Source organism: Gossypium arboreum, chromosome 11, assembly GCF_025698485.1.
Source record: "Gossypium arboreum isolate Shixiya-1 chromosome 11, ASM2569848v2, whole genome shotgun sequence".
NCBI lineage: Eukaryota > Viridiplantae > Streptophyta > Magnoliopsida > Malvales > Malvaceae > Gossypium > Gossypium arboreum.
Window position 1 is genome coordinate 120,752,271 of NC_069080.1, and position 12,372 is coordinate 120,764,642.

The window sequence follows — 12,372 nt, forward strand, 5'->3', positions numbered from 1 at the left end:
TTTTTTTTTCTTTTACATGATTATGATTTGTGAATCAAAAGTCTAAGCATATCCCTAACTTGCTAATTATAACATTATTAGAAACTCTGTTAAGGCCCCCAAATAAGAGAGAAGAAGCCCACATGTTTTGACTCAAAGGGAGGACATGGAAACAAATTTTCATTGAAAAACATGATGGTTATGGACTCTTCTAAATCCTTTTTTTTTCACGTAGGATCCAAAGCATGAAATGATGTGAAGTTGACCATTGCTTGTGTTTCTCAATTAAGTTTGTCCCCAAAAATTGTTTTTCAATCAGTGTTGAATTATTGGAATGAAAGCTGCAACAATAGAGCATTGAGACATTATTATTGTTATCATTCACCATAAATGGTCAAATTTTTGTTCATGTTCCCTGCCTTTACTCATCTGTCTATATCTTCAATCACCTTTGCAGGGAATTTACCTCTAGTTGTCTAAAACATTAAGTTGACCTCTAGATCGACTGGTAACCAGAAGTTTAACCGATCTAACCGGTATTTCCTAGTTTTCGTGTTTGTTACAACATATATTTTTTGTAAGGAACAAATGTAAATCAAGTTTGAAGAGACAATGGTGAAGAAAAGCCGCAATTACATTGGAATAGTCAATTGCAATTCATATTTCCCACAGGCATTAAAAATGAATGAATAGATGATGTTTTTACTTGTCATGAATAATATTTTCGCCAATTAAACGGCCGAAGGACAAAAATTCACTTTCTTTGTGATCTACAACTAAACCGATTTAGCTTTATGGAAGAACGGTTTACTCTTATACCGAAACGGTGAACAAATAGAGTTTGAGCACAACAGCAAGACCCAGCTGCAATAGAAAGATGCCAGCAACGATTAAGACCCATCTTTCTCCAGCTGAAGTAATGTGAGCTTTGAGATTAAGTGCCACAAAAGTTGCTGACATGAACCCAGCTACAGCTGCAATTATCCATCTGAAAATTTCCAAGGGGACAACAGATAGACACTGCAACCAAGGACAAATAAAATTTTTAGCTACAAATGAAGTTATAGAACATTGACGAAGGACTGTTATATCACACATATATGTCATATTAAATGTTATGTTGTTAAGGACAAGAACGTCCAGATAATATGCCTCACTCGAGCAAAATCTCTGAAAGTCGAGATGTTAGCTTTACAATGAATATTTTCCACATGAACGTTTCAAGCATGAGGTTCTTATTTCCTTCAGACAGTTTACTCAGTTCATTCTGAGAGCAATATTCGAAAACCAAAGAACTTACCAGTGCTGGAATAAAGATAAATAATGAGTATCCATATAGACAAAACAGTTGGACAAGGCCTGATGGTGCCGAGAAGTACTTGAGAATAACATACAAGACAAGAGGAACGACAGTGACATAGCCATAGAACACACCAGCAGACCATGTAACCAGATTTATGTCATAATTCCATTCTTTATCCCGGAGCTTGTGTGCTACATAGGTCACAAATGTCCCAATAGACGCTGCTACAAATATAAGAGTGGTGCAAATCCAGAATGGTCCATATCTGAACAACATTGAGCATTTTCAATCACGCATGAGTGGCAAAGAAGGGTGAAGAAAAGACAAAGTGAAATATTTCCAGAAGATGAAAGTTATTAGATGAGAGTTACTGAGAGAAAAATATTTTCAGAAAGGCATACTTGAATTGCATGTCTGATAATATCCAAGAAACTAAAGTTCGGCAATGATAAACTCTTTTTCCTTTTTATTTAGTGTTTTAGGCACCCATTCCTAAATAAATGTTTCTAATCAAGTGAAATAGCAAACAAACTTTATAACTTCTCATACATCCAGACTTGATAATTATTCAATGCTTAGCTCACTATCTTTAAATACAAACGAGCCACGGGGAGAAAACTCACAAATCTGGGTTGGTAGCTGTTTTCTCTGTAAATGTTCCCCTAAATGGATAGAGTGACTCCTTAAGTCTATCCAAAACATCTGTAGTATCAACATCAAAATATGGCTTGTATGCAGCAACTGTGAATTTATGAAGCCATCCACTTGCTTGTGGTTCATCAGAGCCACTAGAAGAGCCACCAGCAGGTCTTGAAAATGAATCTGCCTCAACAAAATGACATCATTTTTCAACCAACATAACAACAAATTTTGTTCATGTGACAAGCTAATTAGAGTCGTCATCTGAACTACACATATCGGAAATGATATTTAAGTCTATTTGAAATTTACTTTCATTAAACTGTTTGATATTTCAAATGTATCATTGATGTTATGGATCATTTTTCATACTAAGAACTTGATCAAACCAAATCCTTAAATTACTAATTCGTCGGCATGATGATAAAGCTAATGCAATTAGTACATGCAATGCGACCAGCATCATGAACCCTTTACATAATGCACGATGATGAACAAATCAAAGCACAAGCACTGTCATGACTGAGATTAACCTAATACAAAAATCAAATTAAAAAAGAAAATGAGAAATACCGTCGGCATCAGATGGAGGTAGAGTTCCACCAGAGATCTTCCCCTGCACACCCGATGGAGGAAATGTTTGAAGGCCCGAATCTACAATAATTAATTAATTTAAAAATAAATATATAATACAAACAAATTAGATACCTTAAAGCTAGAACAACACTCTTAACACTCCATTATCCATTAAATCACAAATTCAACTCATTGATCAAATTCCGATCATCCTTTCATTTCCTACATTTCTAGCAATCAAACAATTATAAAAATACAATAATTTCAATTCAGATCCATAATTTGACAATTACAATAAAACGAGGACCTGCGAATTGGACCGGGACACGGCCGGAATCCGAAACGGCCTGTGAAATTAAGGATTAAAAACAATTAGAGAAAGAGATCTAATCAATTTTATCCCCCCCAAAAAAAGAAAAACAAAATTAAATTCCTAAATTGATAATAATTTAAAAAAAAAACAATTCGTAAAACAAAACCTACGGGTACGGATCCAGAAACTTTCTGGTTATCAATGCTGGTATAACCTCCGGACATCATCTTTTCGTCTTTTTCCTTTCACTTTCTTTTTTCCTTTCTGTTCTCTTCGTTCTACAGATCTTCTCTCTCTTGTTGAAGTCGAGAGGTTTTTATTTTTATTTTTTGTAAATAATTTTTCCCGTTTGTTTTGTGTCAAATTGAGCGAAAATTTTGGATTAAGACAGGATCCGAGAATATCGGCCCAAATAAAAAACAGGGATTTCAGTTATTGGACTACATTGGGCTTGGCTCTATCCATTTTACATTTAAATCAACGTATCTCGTCAAATTTTCTCATAATATTTTATTAACGTCTTCCTCGAAGGAAATTATGGAAGCTGCCAAAGCTTGTATTTTTGAGAGACTCCAATGCTTTCTATTGCTTAAGTTACGAAAGGTGATAACTATTGAAGGGGTCTTTCAATAGAGTAATAGTCGAGCAAAGTAAGGGTATTGCTGAAGATAGACTAAACCTGATTATGGGTTAATCCATGAAGGCTTGTTCGATAAGTGAAAAGATTTAGATAAAAATATAGGTTTGAAATTTTGGCTTGGGTAGAAAAGTGACCCATTTCGAATAAGTTTTTTGTCTGAGCCTGACTTAGCCCGAAGTTGAAAAAAAATATATTGCTTTTTTGTTGCTGTTTTGGTATATTTCCGCTATTATATTATTATTATTTTATTGTTATTATCTGTATATTATATAACTCTTGTTTTATTGTTAATTTTGTTATTATTTTAAAATATTTGCTTACTAAGTTGTATATATCTTAGTGTTATTTAAGTATAAGTAATTTTTAATTTATTTTCAATTGGTTGAGAATCATATATTTTAATATTTTTAATTTATTTAATATATTATGTTTTTAAATTTATTTTTATATAAAATAATTTATTCAACTATAAAATTTTAAGCTTTATTTTTAAACCGAGCTAAACCTAAAAAAAGAGGCTTAAAATTGTATTGAGGATGAGCCCATATTGAGATGTGGACATAAAAGAGCATTTATGGGGGTGTTGGTTGCATCAAAGTGCATAAAAGATGAAGCCATTCTTCGCATGTGATTGGGTGAAGTTGATGTGGAGGATGTTTTATAATTTATTGCTAGTATTTTTGACAGCTATGTATAACTTATATTTCGCCAGCAAGGAAAGACGAATTCAGAAGATGCAATGGCCTGACTCCCTTTTAAGTAAAATGTGTATATCGTAAATTTGGACCTTCTCATTGTTTAGTAATACAATTTAATTCTTTTTAAAATAAATTTTTTCTAAAATTTGACCCCCAACTATTTATATTCTTATTTTGACCCCAACAAAATTTTCTGATTTCACCTTTACCAACAAGTATGGTTGGATCTAAAGCTTGTTTTCTTATTCAATTGGGTTGGTATAACATTAATTTATTAATTATTTCAAAAATATGTTGATACTATGTGATGCAAAATCTTTCATCTTTTATAGTACAATTTTAAAAATCAATAGTTTATAGTTTTTTTAGGAGTATAAAAATCTTTAATTTAAAAAAATTAAGTCCCTATTTTTATTTGTATTAAATTAAGTATTTAAACTTTTAAAATGCATAAAAAATGCTCTTAAACTTTTTCAAAAATAAAAAAGCAATTAAGTCCTACCTTTTTTTTATACTCAATTAGGTACTTGAACTACCAAAATGCATAAAAAAACCCTTAAACTTTTTCAAACAAAATAAACCCTTACTTTTTTTTTTCACTCAATGGGGTGCTTTAACAATTGTTAATCGTTAAAGTTAACCGCCTAATTTTTTAATTAAAGCCACCACGTGTCACAACCACCGCGTGACATGTGGCAAAAAATTATAAAAATAAAAATTAATAAAAATTATAAAAATAGATAAAAATTGTAAAAATATAAAAAGTGTAAATTTTTATAAAAACATAAAATATAGAAAATATATAAAAATATGGAAAACAATTATAAAATTTTATAAAGTCGTAAGAAAATTTTAAAACTATAAATAAATATAAAATTTGTAAAAATTTAAAATTATCGTACTAAAAGAAGTATCTTATAATTTTATTGATTTTTATTTTTTTATAATTTTTCACCATATGTTACACTGTGTTGTAACACATGATAGCTTTAACTGAAAAAAAATTGGCAGTCGTTAACTTTAACGATGCATTTTATAATTTTTTTATGATTTTTATAATATTTTTGTCGCATGTCACATTTTAGTTGTGACACAGGGTGACTTTAACTGAAAAATTTAAGGACAATTAATTTTAACGGTCAATTGTTAAAATACCTAATTGAGTGAAAAAAAAAAAAGGACTTAATTATTTTTTTTAAGTTTGAGGGTATTTTTATGCGTTTTGACAATTCAAATACCCAATTGAATGCAAAATAAAAGCAATGACTTAGTTGTTTTTTTTTTAAAGTTTAAGAGTTTTTTTGATCCAATTGAATGAAAAAAAAAACTTAATTATTATTTTTTAAAAAGTTTTAAAGGTTTTTTAACACGCTTTTTTGAGTTTTTTTTTTTTTTTTGGTTAAAGGATAACACAAACAACACCATGTACTACCATAATGTAATTAAAACCATGGGCGTGTGACTGTAGTGTGTCAAACCGTTGGCTATTACCGGGAACTATGTATGATGTAAATATTCAGCAAAGGAGACGAGGAAATGACTGATAAATTATTCAACTTGCATCTGATTGTCGCTGAACAGCTTAATTGTCAAAATCACATTTTCATATACCTTTCACCATATTCTACAAATATATATATATTAAAGAAATGGCATTTATAATACTTTTAATCACAAAAGAATTCTGAAAAACTTTTAAGCCCTTGCCTGTCATGGTAAGACTAATTCAGATAACAAGTACAAAAGAATCATAAGCTATGACATATGGCCAACAACAGCCATTTCCAAGTTTTGAGCAAAAATGCTCCCCTCTTCTAACCAGAAAAAAAGAATGACAGATAATGCTATACTATAACTCGAACAGGATATGCAATTGTACTATAAGTACATATTATGCGAGTGTCTTCGCATTGTATTCTGGCATACAGGATTATTTCGAGGATGAAGCAAAAAGAGAGAGCTCTGGTTGGTTTACCTACTAGAGCATCTATGTTGCTGCAGCTATGCTTTGTGTTCTAATGAAGCCGGATTATTAACTTGATCTCCAAGTAATATCTGATAGTGTTCATATCATGCCTTTTTTAACTTACCCCTTGTAAGCAGCAAATACCTTTGGATAGCAAGTATAAGAACCCAAGCGGTGGCTGAAATTTTTTCTTTGATCATCAGAAGCAAAGCGGAGCTTAATACAGTCTTTGTGATTTGAGCCTCTATTCCTTTGAAAAAGCCGGGAATCCCTTCCTTTTTCCAGATGTTACAGAAAACACTTGACACTGTTTTCCGTGGTTTTCGTTGAGCTCTCTTAGTTTTATCATCATCTTCGTCTGGATCTGAGGCTTGGATCATTACCTTGCACCTGCATTGAGTAGATAAACACATTACTTCCATATAGCGCACTCTAAAGCATGCTTTTATAGTGTCAAGATTTGGGCGAGCAGGTATGCACCTGATTGCTGGATAAGTCAAGATAGTTGCAACACTCTTCGATATTGCGCCTACCAGGAAAGCTGTAAAGGCAGATAGAACTACTGGAGAAGAATCATGGTCTGCTTCCTTCAGTTTTTGCTTAAGTAGTCGTTGTTTCAGCTGATCAAATACTGTAAACTGCAGTTTACCATTAATCTAGCCTTAGTTATGGGGACGGGGACTTAACAATCAATATTCAAGAGTAAGAATTGAGAATAACTTTATAGGCAAGCAGTCTATTGTTTTAAATTCAAAGCAGGGTGTAGCACCTGAATTGCAGGGTTGGAGGTCAGTAAAAGAGATATGCCAAGGCCATCGAATGCATCACTCAAAGTGCCCTCTGTGAGGGTCTTCCAGAGCCCTTTTGATTTTCCATATGCACTTGTCTGCATTCTTGAGGAGGCTGTATCCAGAGGCTACAAGTGATAAACCAAGTATTTTACATAAACCACCAGCATTAAAATACATATGCTCTTCGGACAGCAAAATTGTACATGATAAAGAAAGATGGTTGAAAGTTGAAACTTTAATGGCAACAACATCAGTATCTTTTCCACTTCAGTTCACAAATCAATAATGTTAACAGTACTCTAAAATTTCTTATTACCGGTCAACTATCCCCATGATGTAAAACAAAGGAGTAGTCAATCGAAAGGTCATTCGTAATCAAAGTATTAGACAGGAGTGTCCAATGATAAAAGATAAACCGAAGACGTTGCATTCTAAATTTCAATGGCATTAAAGTTTCATTTTCTATTCCTCTTCGATATTTTTTTACAGAAATTTCAATGTAGCACGTTTTTGTCATGTTTAATCTGTCTTTGTAGCAACATGAAATGCTTCCAAGCAAAAGTGGAAGTCATAAATGATTGTAGTTTCCAAATGAACATGGAAGATCGAGTGTTCCATATTTTCCAAAGTATCCTACAGTTCAATATCCATACACTATGCAATAAGGATTGGAACAAAACGAAAACATAAGTGACTCGTCTTACCTGAGTGACAATAGCAGTACAAGCCCCTGCTGCCGCAGCAAGAATCAAGTTTGCTTTTGTCCCAATCGACTTGAAACCACTCTTTTCTAGATACAGTCTTTTGAAGTAGCTATATCCATAAAAATAAACAAATTGTGCAATAAATGACTGTAGGTTTTTTGTGCCTAATCCCTGGTATAAGGAAAGAACTTGGCGGTTAGATATCGCTTCCCATAATACATCTGACAGGTTCCTACATAAGATAAGAGAAATTAAGATCAGAAAACTGACAAGTTAAAATCCTAGAACTTCCTGCATTGCCAAAAGGCCTTGTAGTACGATCAAAATAGAATAAGCATCTTCATTTTTCAAGCATATTATCAAAAGGTAAAACACATAACATGAACAGTGAAGTGAAGGGAACTAAATCTATAAGGTAAAAACTGTTGCTCAATTACAATTCATATGATCCAATTCAATTAACATGACTAAATCTATAAGGTAAAAACTGTTGTAAACTCATTCAAAGACGCAACCCCAGGAAAAAAAAAAGTTATTTTATTTTTTAAACCACCTAACAATCAACACAGCTAATAAAAAAACCCTGAAGCCATATTAACAAAGAGAGTCATTTCAACACAAATTGACACATTAAAAAAAAATCAAATTTCAGAATTACCCGGATCATCATGATCACAACAAAACAAACCCAGAATTTAGAAACATCAAAAAATTTTAAAAAGAAACTCGAAAACAAGAACTGGGTTACCTGTATTTTTGTTGACCATGGTCTTGAACCTCGACTTGATACTTGGTTTTGCAAGTGTCAAGAGGGTACAAAATCGTGGTGCTTAACAATGACCCTAAAGCACCTGAAGTAGCCTCCGATAAGGACTCTAAATCAACAGCCATCTAAAAGATTTTCTTCTTTATTTATTTACTCTCTTTTTTTTTCTCTATATTTTGATTAGGCTTTCTAAATTAGAAGTTGAATTCTATGAAAGTTGTTTTGATCTGGTTTTTAATATATAAATAGGAAGAAGGAAAGGGAGGTAGCTGAAAAAGAAAACACGCTAGCGAGATGGAGATGCGCTGTCGTTTCTTTGTATTGGGATTTGAAAAAACGTGGGATTTCTCCGTCCATTTTAACGGCAATGCTTACGTCAGTTGTATCGTTTTTAACGGATCAGTATGAGCTGGACAGTCGGTAGTTCGTACCGTGGTAATATTTACTCTTCTTAGTAGTCGCCCAAGTCAGCCGTTACTAACGGCGTTTTGTCTCCATAGTTATTGATTAGTATATTTCTGACAAATTGGATAAATTGATAGTATTTGGATGATTTTTAAACATAACTTAAAAATGGTAATTATTAGAATTGAATCAAATTTTATTTTTGTTTAATTTATCATGTAAAAAATATTTATTTAAAATAGTTAAATAATTTTTAAAATTTATATAAAATTATTTTTTAAAAATTATATAAAAACTTGATTGTTTTTTATTTACTTAAAATTTTATTTTAAGAAATATTTATAAAACAATTAAAATATTATTCAATAATAAAATAAATCTTAAAAGTTAAAATGAAAAATCGAAACCTGAACAAAACTATCATGGTCGGTTCAAAAAATTTCAAAAGATCGATCAAATCGAACCAAATTTATCTTTATTTTGTTTTGATCATCCAATTCAAAATTTTTTTCAATTTGATCTTAATTTTTAATAAAGTAAAATTTTTAATATTAATAAAAATACATAAAATTCCAAAAAAATCTAATTTGCTTTTCAGATTTTCAATAAAAATTCGTAAAGAAGATTTAAAGTTCTAAAAGTAAAATATAAAAGCTTTGTGGTAAAATTAAAAATGGTATGACTTTGAATTACGGCGATGATCAACGAAGGCGAATCCAATTGAATACATGCAAGTAGTGAAAGTGGGATAAGTAAGTAAAGACTAAAACCACCAACATGGTTATGTGGTATCTTTGCATATTTGGGTGGCGGCTAGTACTGATTATGGGTCCCCGTCTAGATTCAAAAATCTGCATGAAAAATGAGAAGATTTTAGTAAAAATATAGATCTAAAAAATGAATTTAAATAACAAATAAGATCCATTTTTTAAACAGGCTAAATATTGGATAATATTTTTTTACCCAGGTCAGCTTAGCTTGAATTTGGCTAAATTTTTTCTGCTATTGTTGTTTTGATGTTATTTTGCTATTATTTTACTATTATATTACTATTATTCTATTATTATTGTTTGGGAATTGAATAACTTTTATTTTATTGTTAATTTTATTGCTATTTTAGAGGCATTTGCTTGTTAAATTGTAATTATTTTAGTGTTATTTAAGTATAAAGATTTTTAATCTATTTTCAATTTATTGGGAAACATTTATTTTAATATTTGTAGTGTATTTGATATATTATATTTTTAAATAAATAATAATATAAAAATTAATACGGATAGGTCGGATAGAACCAAGCTCAGGTTTAGCAATTTTTTATCTGTTTGGGCTTAGAAAAAATTTTAAACTAACTTTTCATATCAAACTCAAACCCAAAAAATAAGTCTAAAATTTTACATTCACTTAATTCGAACCTGATACAATTCGACCCATAATTAAATTTAATAGACACAGTACAATAGTGGGTACGAAATGTTATAAATTAAGCTGAATGATCTAACATTATTATCAATTCAAGTTAATATTTTCCCAAAATTTTAGGGTAAGCTTTTGAATAGTAGCTTCAAAATGGCTGTGGAAGATTGTAAACGATTAATATTCAAGTCATTTAAGGAACCAAAATTGACCCATTAATGAGAAAGTGATTGTGAAGGTTTTCAAATGTGGACCCCCAATCTTGAAATCTAATTTGCAAGGAAACAAGCATTTTTTTTCCTGGTCAATGGATGTTTCCTGCAAAAAACAAATATTGGTTGCACGTAACAATTAGTAAAAACGTTTTTTTTTTTTTAAGTGTCCCATTTTAAATTTTTTTGGATTTAAATTTATTATATGAAAATTACATTTTTATGCAGGGATGACAAAAATCCTCAAATCTAAATTTTAATTGATTTCAATTTTATATAATTTTTCCTTCAGGTAACAGAATTAGAATTTTCATTAAAATTTTTGGTATTAAGTTAGAATCGGTTAGATCGAATACGCTTTCTTCATATCTATATATTTGTTAAAATGCTCATTTTTAAAAACTATTTTAATTATAATTTCTTAATTTAATAAAATTTAGATTAATTGTGTTAGAAAACCCTAAACTATGACTCAAATTCTAGATTGGTCCTTAAATTTTAAAACATTTTAAATTGGTTCCTAAACTATAGCAACTAAAGGTGGATTGATCTTTTTTATACCATTGTACACATACGAGGCTAGGTTCCACCTTCCCCTCCATTTTTTTTGTTGTGTGTGTGGGAAAGTTCTGAGTTTGTATGGGGCGCCAAGGCAGTTAATGCGGACATCCTAGTGTCACGGGCTGCAAATCAAAGCCCATGATGATTGCGCAAAGAGCATCCCATGAGGGTCGATCGATTAAATGAGGCTTATTTGACCCACTTAAACAAGCCCAATTTGTGGAACATATGGAGAAACTCGTCTACTTGAAGCCTGATGGCCTAGTGAAGCATTTACGGGAAATTAGGGCTACCTTGGTAGATATGGAAAGTAATTTTAAAAAAATTGTAATCTGATAAGATTTGATTTTGTAATCTTAAATGATTGAGTCAATCCCTTAAGAATCACAATTGTATATAAGTTTTAATCTTGACCGTCAATGTAACTCAATATGTACCGTTGGTTTTGGGGGAGCTTAACTATAAATAAAAGCCTTCTTCCGTCATTTGTAATCATTCCATTCTTTGTATTCTTTCTATAGTAATAGGATACTTTGAGAGCATTTACTCAAACACTTGGCGTACTTTGCTTTCTTGTGGCATTTTCTGTTTTTTTTGTTACTCTTTCATTTTGAGTTGTTTCCGTTTTATTTCAGTGCATTGGAGAATTTCTAGTGAGAATTCTCACTTTGCTAGATTTAGGCTAACATAAGGGGGATTTGAACCCAAGAAATCGCCTAAGGTTGTACAGTTTATGAGACTAAAGTTCTGGCTCCGTGACAGTTAGTATCAAAGTTAAGGTTCGAAGGAACCAATCGAGATGAAAAAAGGAGTAGAAGATAAAATTAAGCCTATGAAGATCCGTATGAAGTCTAAGAAAGCTAGTCGATCAGCGGACATGTTGTTGGATTTGTTAGAATGGGTGATCAATCTCGACGAGTCCATGGCAATATGAAGGAGACACTTGAGGTAGTCGAGGGATGCACTGTAGAGTTGAACTCGATGGGAGAGCAACTCAAGGAAAAAGCATTGAAATCTTTCGGTTCCAATGTAGAAGAGATGCATAGGGTGCTCTATTCCACAACAAATAAGCTGAAAATAAGGGACGATGCTCTCGAGGCCACGATGATTGCTTTGAAAGAGAAAACAATAACCAAAATGAGGGCTTTGAGCACAAGAATTTAAGAGCTCAAAGGAGAGCTTACTATGTGTCGAGCCGCCGTAGGTCAATGAGTGTTGGGTGCAAAACTAAATCTTGAGATAGATGCCCCTAAATTGGAGAAGTTCAAGGGGGCAAGGTCCGTAAGGGAAGTGGACAACTTTTTTTGGGAGATGGAGCAATACTTCCGTGTCGTGGGCATTAAGGATGACGATGCTAAGGTAAATACTACTACTAGATATTTTACTGATTTTGCTCTTTTTTGTTG

General features: G+C 31.7%; 2 protein-coding genes across 2 annotated transcripts; both read right to left on the minus strand.

Moving 5' to 3' along the window:
* Window positions 1–611: 611 nt before the first annotated feature.
* LOC108470796 (uncharacterized) lies at window positions 612–3,196 on the minus strand. The gene is made up of 6 exons (XM_017772271.2): window positions 2,981–3,196; window positions 2,805–2,844; window positions 2,495–2,575; window positions 1,906–2,104; window positions 1,280–1,547; window positions 612–999 (listed from the first exon to the last, which is right to left on the minus strand). The coding sequence occupies exons 1-6, from the start codon at window positions 3,035–3,037 to the stop codon at window positions 793–795; spliced, it is 852 nt and encodes a 283-aa protein (XP_017627760.1). The 5' UTR covers window positions 3,038–3,196; the 3' UTR covers window positions 612–792.
* Window positions 3,197–5,785: 2,589 nt separating this feature from the next.
* LOC108470920 (peroxisomal adenine nucleotide carrier 1) lies at window positions 5,786–8,692 on the minus strand. Its single transcript, XM_017772447.2, has 5 exons — window positions 8,358–8,692; window positions 7,610–7,841; window positions 6,884–7,030; window positions 6,595–6,752; window positions 5,786–6,504 (listed from the first exon to the last, which is right to left on the minus strand). The coding sequence occupies exons 1-5, from the start codon at window positions 8,498–8,500 to the stop codon at window positions 6,219–6,221; spliced, it is 966 nt and encodes a 321-aa protein (XP_017627936.1). The 5' UTR covers window positions 8,501–8,692; the 3' UTR covers window positions 5,786–6,218.
* Between the last annotated feature and the right edge of the window lie 3,680 nt (window positions 8,693–12,372).

Excerpts from the sequence above, each read along its gene's own strand:
- LOC108470920 (XM_017772447.2), bottom strand. The coding sequence starts at position 8,500 with ATGGCTGTTGATTTAGAGTCCTTATCGGAGGCTACTTCAGGTGCTTTA. Across the intron at positions 7,842-8,357 it reads CATGGTCAACAAAAATACAG|GAACCTGTCAGATGTATTAT; the intron begins GTAACCCAGTTC and ends TATCTTATGTAG. Across the intron at positions 6,753-6,883 it reads CCTCCAACCCTGCAATTCAG|TTTACAGTATTTGATCAGCT; the intron begins GTGCTACACCCT and ends GGTAAACTGCAG.
- LOC108470796 (XM_017772271.2), bottom strand. The coding sequence starts at position 3,037 with ATGATGTCCGGAGGTTATACCAGCATTGATAACCAGAAAGTTTCTGGA. Across the intron at positions 2,576-2,804 it reads TGTCCCGGTCCAATTCGCAG|ATTCGGGCCTTCAAACATTT; the intron begins GTCCTCGTTTTA and ends TAATTATTGTAG. Across the intron at positions 1,000-1,279 it reads TTATCTTTATTCCAGCACTG|TGTCTATCTGTTGTCCCCTT; the intron begins GTAAGTTCTTTG and ends CCTTGGTTGCAG.